This window comes from Fundulus heteroclitus, chromosome 8, assembly GCF_011125445.2.
Source record: "Fundulus heteroclitus isolate FHET01 chromosome 8, MU-UCD_Fhet_4.1, whole genome shotgun sequence".
In the NCBI taxonomy this organism is placed as follows: domain Eukaryota; kingdom Metazoa; phylum Chordata; class Actinopteri; order Cyprinodontiformes; family Fundulidae; genus Fundulus; species Fundulus heteroclitus.
In genome coordinates, this window is record NC_046368.1 from 5,939,720 (window position 1) to 5,950,232 (window position 10,513).

Genomic DNA, 10,513 nt, shown 5'->3' on the forward strand with positions numbered 1-10,513 from the left:
ATTAATGTACTGAAACTTTTTGTTTTTTTGGAGTGAGACTCAAGTTGAAAACACGTTTGTGATCCACAATTGATCCTCACGGTGAATTGAAGGGTTTTGGTTGATTTTTCCTTCTCCACTACAACTACCAGTTAAGAACTTTTTTTTTTTTTTTTTCAAGCCACTCCATTAGATTCAAATTGCTTGTTGACCTTTGTTTAAACACAATAGATGTAACGGCAACATACAATGCATCTGAGGGATCTGTGAAAGGGGGGGATGGAAGCAAGGTCCTTGTTAGCATGAAGACAGACACTTCTTTGTCCTCCTCTGTGGTGAAGCTCCTTTGCTGTTGGCATCCGTACGATGGGGGTGGGTCCTTGTCAAAATTAATGACACCTGCAGTGGGTTTTGCCAGACAGACACCTGGGGGAAAGCTGCCCTGGTGTGGGTTCAGTGTTATGGCCCATCCCTGCAGGTCAAAGGTCAGTGGGATGACGACGAGCTGTGAGGTATGAGCTCCTCTCTGCCTCATGTTTTTCTAAGAGAGCCACGGCGGAGCAGGGGAAGCCTGATCCTAATCTCACGGGATAGAAATCCAATTTTCAGAGGAGACAGTTGAGAGTCTGGCTCTCCCTGTGTGAGAGCGATGACTGTCTCCCTGTAAAGCCTCCGTGCTTCAAAAGCCAGCTCTGTACAGTCAGCGCAGATCTACATCGATAATGACGCGGACCCCGGCAGCACGGTGCCCCTTCAGTCCCCCCCCGTTTCAGAATCCCACGGCTGAGGCACAGACAAAAGGCTTTGTTCTCTGAGATAACCTGATCATCACAAGAAGAAGAACATCTGATCCTGGAGTATTTATATCAGGATCCGTCTTAATTCACCTCACAGTCACGCCAAATCCTGTTTTTACGATCTGCGATAAGACACGAGCATAACAGCACACATGACGGAACATGTAGAAGTGCGTGGCATGGAAATTTATCCCGCCGTGATGGAGAGGCGGCGACGCGAATGACCTGACTAGCGCCGCAGTGTAGAGTTGCAGGCAGAGCTGGAGTTACAGGCCGCGTCGCTCGAGGACAGAAAACCCAGACTCTGACCTCGGTGGCAGACATGAGAGAGAGGCAGAGGAGGCAGAGAGACGGCCGGGTAATTGTGTGACAGTGTTGGAATCTGTGAGGGGAGGGTGGCAGAGGGGGTTGGAGAGGTGAGAAAGGAAGGGGAAACACAGGAATAACAATTACTAGAAAGACAGAAAACCATCTGCAGCAGCTAATGAAGTTTAACCGTGAACATAAAAAAAAAAAAAACGCTTTCAGAATTTGAATCTGCAATTCATTTGTTGTTTCATCTCATTCTGCAAAGCAGTTATTTCAAAGCATAACAACCTCTTTGATAACTGTGATGTCAGTGTGTTGCAATTTCTACTGACTACATATGTCCCACGTGGGGTTTGTTTTAACACTGAATTAATCGACGTTACCAGGGTGACATGCTTGCAAAATGCATCCTTTGGTGTGTTTTATTAATTAATAAACAGAGGGGAAAAAATATTTTACCTAAAGCATCTAACAACTCAAAGCTATACATGTGTATTGATGGCTCAGTAAGTAAATATTTCCTAAATATTCTCAAAATTCAGTCCATTTGTTCTCTCTAATTTTCTACCTGCTCATTCTAGTGCCACTTTTAGAGTTGTAACTGCTAAAGTCAAGAATACATCTAAACATGAAAAAAACTTTGATAGGTAATTAAAATACAACACTTAATGTAAACTGTTTTTATAGGAATATTTTTTTACTGGTTTCCTGTGTCTATTTCTACTTTACCGGCTAAGACTAGCTTCTATAAACTACAGTACTTTCAGAGTCGGAAATGGAAATCTTTTTTCTAAATAAATACATTCATATGCAAATTTATTTTTTACGTAGTAATCTTTAATTCAGTCCCTGTGCTGTAGAAAAGCCTTTAAGTGAATATCTTCATTTTGAACCTCTAGCCAGTACCTTAAGCTTCTAGTGTTAGCCACTTATGGAGCTGACATTAACATGAAAAAATCTGTTGCTTATTTTAATCTTGTGGTAAATATTAACTTTCTTTTTATTTCGTTTTAACTTTGTGCTAATAGTTAGCCTCAGCTAGGACAGCTAGGCTAGCAGTAGAAGCCACAAATAAAGACGGAGGTAAAAACTAAGAAGCAGACATACAGTAATTGTCAAAAAAGTGAACAATGATTTATTTGTTTTTCTGCTATTATTATTATTATTATTATTATTATTATTATTATTATTATTATTATTATTATTTGCAATTTTTGTCTGTTTATTTTGGAGCTACTAACCAGTTTTAACAGCTGGCACTGGATGCAATGTATTTGTAGGTAGAAATATAAGAATAAAGTGGTGAGAATAAATGTAATACTAAATAATTATTCTTTTCTTTGAGTGATTGTTTGTTTTTATTTGCCTTTGCCACAGTTTAATTTTGATAGAAATCTAAAAAGAAACAATTAAACAAATTACACTGCAAAGTAGCAGACAGAAAGAAAGGAACTACCAGAGCATTAGAAATGGTCACCAAAACAGGGATTGGTAAAGGAAAAAAATATTTTAATGCAAATTAGTGGTATTTATAATACAAGTCATTTTTATTTTAGCCTCACTATCCTAGTTCTTAATAATGTAAATAATAATTATGATGATGATAATTGTCTATAATAGGATTATACAAAAAAGGCTATTCAAATTCATTTAGAGCACTACTTATAACTTTAGTTTTGATCTCTCAGAACAGTTATAGGGAAAATTAGGTTTTAGCAGAATTTTAACCTGTAACTGAGTTTGCTCCTGTCTCCAACTGGACGGCTTCAGAGTTTAATACAAAAATGAAGAAATTTACTTTTTACAGAACACTAAGAGCGCCCAGGAAACCTGGACACAAGAATGATGAGAGAGAGCCTTTAAAAAAGAGTTTTTTTTTTTTGTTCAGTCAGGATTAGATCCAGTGAGGTAACTTGATACCTGCTGACGCAGACAGAAGTGGCGTGATTGACAGCGTTTTTCTCATTTATTTCCTCCCTCTGCTGCTTCCCATCTAATATTCCTCTCGTGGCGACGTTTAGTGAGAATTTTTGTGTCTCCTCACCGCCGCATGGCATCTGATAATAAAGTGTCTTTTGAAATAAGAGCTGAAATGATCTGAGACTGTGGAAATACTGACACACTTTGCTTCCATCAGGAATTTACCGCCGGCTAGAATCCATCGCTGGGAGAGTCTGGGAGACGGACAAACTGCGGACACGTCTGTGCACAGATGCACATACGTGGGAAACCACAACCGACATGCATGCACGTACAAATGCTTAGATATCCAGACGCTTTAAAGGTTGTCTGTGTGTCTGCGCGGTCAGATCAGTTGTGTTTCAGATTCTTGACTTGCAGAAAATGTTAGAGGTCATGTTGTTGTAACACGTCTGGAAAGGCATTAGAAGAGCAGACAGAATCTGTTTGGGGTTGAAGATAAGTTCACAGCAAAAACCAAACGTTGTTGACAAAAGTGGGAGTCACGGCTAGATCGCCTCGGCTCGTTTAGAAAATTAATTCAGAAGAAAGGGGTTTTAATCTTTACCTTTCACAATCAGGAAACACAGGAAATGAGATTCTGCAGGTGGGCATAGCGGCGTGCCGCACATCTGCAGAAATGACTGCCCCTGGCCAAATTAGACTTGGAAATATGAGGGTGACATTGACATAAAATATGGAGGCTGAAACACTCTCGCATCAGTGCGACCACCGGGCTCAGACAGCGGGATCAAGCTCTTCAGTCAGTTTTTTTTTTAAAAAGCGAGATAAGTGTGGAACACCTCTGATGAAGAAACCATCGACCTTGTCCGATTGTCCGTTCCTCGTGTTTCACTGCAGTTTTTGACTAAAAGTAGGTTTAACCTGTGAAGAGATCTCAGGCGAAGTGAATGAAAGTGGGGGAGGGAGTTGGCAGAGTTAAAACTGTAAAATCTGTGGCTTTTTTTTCAAACTGTAATATCAATTTTGGTATTCTAGGACTCATACAGGTCAGGTGGAGCATAATTAGTGGGAAATCATGACTATTTAAGTCTAGAAGAGTTGACAGCGTAAATTTTCTAAAACTGTCATGTGTAAAACACAACCATAAAATTGAGGTGTAGTAGGATTTTCTGTGTGATGTAAATGTGTTTATTACAGAAGCATAATCTCTTACTGCTAAATTTAGCAATAAAAATGTGTAAATAAAAAAAAAACATTAATTTTATTTTACAAAAATCATCGGATGCCCCTAATGATTCATATGCAATAAATGTTGCTTAACAATCTTTTAATGAATGTTTTGCATTCTTAAGGTGAGTCAGTGGAGTTTAAATGTGATGAGACACAGACAAGAGAACATGGCATGTGTACATGTCAATTGCGTGCTTTGAAGGAATTTCAGGGGAAAAAAGTATCTTCTTTATGTCCCACCATCACAAAAATAAACACATGGAGATTTCTAATCTCCTCTTTTGTATATCTGCTTTTGTGATGCCCTAGAAATGTAACTCCGGCTCCAGCATGGTCGTTTTAGCACCACATAAGCAGCTTTATGAAGTCCTACTGCAAATGTGTGGCATGGCGACAGAGACCAAGCAACTGTTACTCAAATGTTGCAACAACGACCCAGCTATAACATTTGAACTCTTACTACGCTGTTTTCTCTGTACTAAAGATTTGCTAACCTCGGCGCAGTGGATGCGCTCATGGAGCATTCAGTTGACCCTTAAATATGAAAAATAAATACGGTGCCTTCATAAGTATTCACCTCCTTGGCATTGCTCGTGTTTTGTTGCCTGACAATTTGGAATTAGGATGGATTGTGTGAGAGTTTGCACAATTTCATTAACAGAAAATGGCTAAAACATTTTTTTTGTTGTTGTTGTTGTAAAGTAAACAACAAAGAGGACAGAATAAAAAAAAAACTTTAGCATGCAGGGAGGGAGGTAAATACTTTTGCAAGGAATTTTAAAATAAAACTGATGTTGCAGCAAAAGTGACCAACTCCTCTGACGCAGCAGAACTTTGTGAACAGCCTTGATACCAATACACGTGCACTATTCAGAAGAGGAGAACATAAAAAGCTATCAGACATCACACAACCCTTCATTCCCTCATATGACCCAGGTAGTAAACAAAGTAATAAATAATGTGAAAGCAGTTTACAATTTATTTTTTACGGCAACTAACGGTCGGTCTGCTGTAAAACAAAGGATGAATCTATGGAAACGAAACTCATTGCTACTGTCAAGTATGATCGAGGATCTATGATGCTGTGGGACTTTTTCTATTCTCAGGGACCTAGAACCTTTGTAGTGTGCATGTAGAAAACTAAAAAGAGATAAGTCAGTCTTTTTTTACAGGACAATGATTTTAAAACGGCCAAATCAGAAACAAATGGTTCACCAGATACAAAACCTGTTGGTTTTAAACAAGTAATATCTTTACCTGCTGTATGCAATGATGCTACTGCAGCAAAAGAGGATATTAATTTAAGACTTTTTACCCCTCTCTAAAAGCAGTGCCAATGAGTTTTGAGCGTTCTGTAAACTTCAGCAGTTTAATCACGTAAATTTCATTCAAACATTTCTTTGTTTTAGGTTGAAATTGGTTTGTGGAGTCAAAGTATAACAATCAGGACAAACGGTTGAGCTAAAAATGATTCTGAAAGTGCAACGGTGATGCCAGAGAACATGAAACACCTTCATTGTAGTATATTAGTCATTGTTCATTATGTCTTTTGTCAAATTAGGTTCAAGTATAGTAATGACGGTGACATTTAGACTGACATTTTAATGACATTTTCCACGCTCGCGCTGCTGCAGATTAGTTCACAGGGGGTGCTTTAACATGTAGAACCGAAGGTAATGTGCCTGAAGTGTTCTGGTCTGACACTGTCACGTTTCCTGCAGCCTCCATCACCGACGTCAGAGGGAGGAGGAGCTGCCTTCGGCTCAAGGTCTTCGTCAGGCCCCAAAGTGAGCAGCGCGTTTGTTGTGTCTATGAGAAGATTTACCACTCTGTTATGTGTTTTTCTTTTTTAAATGATTTAATTCAGCTTGTGATCAGGCTGCAGAGCTGTCACATTCGACGTGTCTAATCTATAAATCTTTCTTTCCTCTTTGTTTTATGAAGACAATTGTGTGAAAATCTCCGGGAGCTCGCAGGAAGGCGTCGAGTTTGACGAAAACAGTCACAACTCTCTCGAGCCCAGAGGTTAGTGAGAGTTTACAGACCATGCTGGTTGGATTTATGCATTTAAAAACCTTGCAAACAGTGTAAATGCCCCTTTTTTTTAACTTTTTAACAATTTGGCACATTGCAACCAGAAACTTCAATGTATTTCATGTGACATACCAGCACAATGTTGTGCCTAATTGTAAAGTTAAAGGAAAATTCATACATGTTTTCATTTTTTTTTTTTTTTTGTTTTTTTTTGTTTACAAATCAGGTACATTTCTGCTAGATTTGGACATCTAGAGTAAAACTATCAATTCTGCCTTGCAGAATTGTGTAAAATTAAAAATCTGTATTCATCTTGCTTTAATTTGATACCTCCAAAAGAAATCCAGATTCCTAGTAGGATTTTGAATTTTGATGGCTATGAATTAAAAAGTAATTATCACAGCTGTTCTCTCTTAAAATGTGTCTGACTTTAGATTATTTTTTTAGCATTCTTACTCCATTTTGGGGGTTTTAAGTAATTTTTTTTCTGCAAATCTAAATCCATTAATTTTAATGGTGAGGACTGCCAGCCAGATGAGTGTGTATGTATACTTTTAAACTTTTGGCTACCATGGGACATCATGCTGGTCTCTAATAAGTTACTTAAAGTTTCGCCTCGGTGACCTATCAGTGGCATTTCTGTCATTCTTCAGCCAATCGGGTTAATTCTGTGGCCACATAGGACAAGCATACGAATGTGGAGAAAAGAGTCAGACATCGGCAGGAAAAAAAATGGTGCAGCGAAAGAACATGCAGACATTTATTTACTGAATACTAATTTCAGAGGAGGAAAATGTAGATAAAACTAGAAAAAGCTGTTCCTGCGTAACAGTGAGTGAGAATGCTAATCTGCAGAATGAATGAGCAGAAAATACAAAAAACATTGAAATCAGATTTGAAGAATTTGAAAAAAATTAAGAATTTGAAGGGATTTGAAGAATTTGAAGAATTGGAAGAAATAGAAGAATTTGTAAAAAGTTTAAAGAATTTAAAAAATTTGAAGAAATTTTAAGAATTTAAAAAATTTGAAGAAATTTTAAGAATTTAAAAAATTTGAAGAAATTTAAAGAATTTGAAAAAATTGAAGCATTTGAGAAAATTTGAAGCATTTGAGAAAATTTGAAGCATTTGAGAAAATGTGAAGCATTTGAGAAAATTTGAAGCATTTGAGAAAATTTGAAGAAATTTAAAAAATTTTCAAAAAATTTGAAGGAGTTTGAAAAATGTGAAGATTAAGAACAATTAGAAGAATTGGAAGTATAGGAAGAATGTGAAGAATTTGAAGCAATTTGCATTGATTTCAATGGGAACAGCCCAAAAAAAAAAAAATCAGAGTGAAATATTTTAAAAAGTGTAAAAGTTAGCATAACCATGAGTCATAGCAGGTATGCCGGGAACGAGCCGAACGTTTTGACACCAAAATTGTTGAAATTGGTTGAAGTATGCGAGAGTAGTTAGACGCTGACGGAATAATAAAGAAAAACAGGAAAACAAGTGAGAATGCTGTATAGCATTCTCACTGATAATTCAGACCGGACCGATCAGACTTGAAAATCCAGCAGCAGGCAAGTGACAGTGGACATAATGTTTTTTTTTTTTTTCTTTTTAACCAGCTGCTACTGCTTTTATAAGCAATTCTTTTTTACTGTTTTTGAACTTTGTAAGTAATTTTCAAAAAATATGTTAATTCTCTCTTACAATCATTGTGAAGGTCTGTCGCATAAAGTCCCGACAGAATATGTTGGAATGTACTTTAGCAAGGCACTGCAGATCTCCAAAGACTAGAAACCTGCGGTCAGGGAGACGAAACGTAACTGTCTGTTTCAGTCTAAGGCATATTAGTTGGTTTAATTACCAGCTTAATAAAATAAAACCTTTGCTATTTTTAAACTCAAACTACCAGAGAAAAGCAGGCCAGGCTTTCATTAAAAAAATGTCCTGTTTCTCTTCTAAGATGGAATCAGTCACGAGTCACCGGAACCAGCCAGAAGAGACGTGAACTCTGCTGGTCGGCACCAGTTTTCCATCCTGCTGCTCAGCTCCGCCCTCATGCTTCTGGCTGCCATTGTGTCGTTATAGCGGCCAATCCCAAGGGAAGACACTTCAACCCGGGGAATGGACCGTTGTGATTGGACCACAGGCCGCTCTACGCTGCAACACCTCCCTCTTAAAGGAGCACTTTTTAAAAGAAAAAAAAATAAATCCCCCAAAACACTGACAAGATTCTCTCTGTTTGAAAGGAGAGGGAAAGAGACTTCGGCATCGAAGCCTTTTGGTCGTTTGTCGAGTTCATAAAAGCTCCGACTCGTCTGGGCGCTGATGGTCGGGGTGGAAGAGCCTCGCTGTGATTCACAGTATGCAGATACTTCACCATTTCCCTGTGTTGACAAGACAAGCACACGGACGTTATTTTTAAGATATATCCCCCCCCTCTACACACACACAGGACACGATCTACACAATCGGAACACTTAATTAGCTCGAATAGCAAAGAAGCACAGCAGGATCCTGAAAAAGTTTACAGACTTTTCTTTTGGTTTGGGAATGCCACCACGTCGAACACGACTAAGTCTCAGCTCGGTGCGGGAGGAACGGCGGGGGAGACTGCTGATGAGAGCCTGGCGCTGTGATGACTTAACCTTCCTCTCAGGTTAGAAAGGATGCATCGTCGCAGACTGTGGAGCTGATAAAAGAAATAAATATTAAGGAAGCACTCATCTCTTAGTGTTTGGACAGCATCAATTTAATGATCAATTAATGCATTTCTTTATTGTTTTTTTTAATATACCATGTAACTGTAGCAGCAAACACGGGTGTACAGTAAAATATTTGAACGGAGAACAGAGGTGGACAAGGAATTTTGCCAGGCAAAATGTTATTTTCCTATTTATTGTGAAGTCCTTGTGCTTTTTTTTTTTTCTGTTCTGGTTTAGTCTGTAAGTGCAGTTAGAACGGCAATAAAAACAAATACCCATCACATGATGCTAGGTCGTACTACACCTTTGTTTGATAAAAAAGAGAAAAGAGTTTGTGTCTGTTTTTGGAATGATCACATGTGATGGATTTAGTTGTTTTAAACGAGGTGCAGGAAAAGAAAAAGAGACTGGTGTGCATCAGGGTGTAGAAGTCGAGTATTTGTGTTATGCCACTGACGAATGTCACAAATGTAGTTTTGCTGTTACACTATTGTTTTTGTGGATCACTATTTACACTGCTATTGTAAATATAGGCAAATTTTCAAATTCAGGGATGTATCCATGCCGAAGATGAGATCAATAAAAACAACTTTTTATGGCAATGTTGAGGGAAATTCCCCTTAATAAAATTTACGGAACCCAGCCAGTGCCAGCTGCAAAAATAAAAATTAATGTAGGGGAATAGGGTTTCATAAAGTTCTTAACTCTTGGTAAGTTACTTATTTTCTTGTGTTTTTTGTCAGAAAAACATGGGATATAGCATTCAAGATTGACTGAATCTGGAGGCTTTTAAAGATTATCTTCAAAATGAACCAAACATTGAGCACCCTCCTCGACCATTGGCACTTCTGGTAAAGATGGATTTAAAAATCTAATAAATTAAATAAATTCATTCCAGTAGAATAATTTAATAATGAAAAATAGAAATTTCAGCCACTAATTTGAGCGCAAAAACTTCAAAATAAAGAAATAATCAGACTTGCCAAAATTACTCACACTCCTAACAACGGTAATTTGAGAGAAATTCCCTTGAATAAATCATACGGTGGCCCGTTAGTGCCTGGTGGAGAAATAAAACGCAGCTGTGGAAATCTGCTTCATTGGTTTCTAAAACATAAAAGCTGTTAAGCTGTTTGAACATTTTTACTTATGGATTTATATTTATATTTTTCTGTCTGCAAAAAAGTAATACAGCTTTTAATGTTCAATTTGTAAATGTTCACAAATCTTAACTTAAAAAAATTAATATCTTTAAAATAAACCACACAAACACTGTCCTACACAATTATTAGCTACACTGGTAAAGAGTTGAAAATGTGTTTTTTTTTTTTTTTTTAATAAATCTTTTTTGCACTAGCACAATCTCAGCTTGAAGATTTGGAAACCTCCAACCTTTACTCTTACCACATTTATTGAGTGTGAGAGCAAAAAAATTAATAAAATAATCCACATTTGTTTTTTCTAATGTAAATAATTGGCAGCACATGTTTTGTCACCCTTTTTAATTCTTACACTAACAATTCAAAGGGAAATGCCTTTGAATAA

At 37.5% G+C, this 10,513-nt stretch overlaps 1 protein-coding gene across 1 annotated transcript in view; it reads left to right on the plus strand.

The window, feature by feature from the left end:
• efna5a (ephrin-A5a) overlaps nucleotides 1-9,570 on the plus strand; it is a 113,509-nt gene extending 103,939 nt beyond the window's left edge. The window contains exons 3-5 of the mRNA XM_012877480.3: nucleotides 5,960-6,025; nucleotides 6,183-6,263; nucleotides 8,227-9,570. Coding sequence (XP_012732934.1) covers nucleotides 5,960-6,025; nucleotides 6,183-6,263; nucleotides 8,227-8,351 — 272 coding nt within the window. The 3' untranslated portion in view covers nucleotides 8,352-9,570. The remainder of the gene's footprint in view (nucleotides 1-5,959; nucleotides 6,026-6,182; nucleotides 6,264-8,226) is intronic.
• The last annotated feature ends 943 nt before the right edge of the window (nucleotides 9,571-10,513 follow it).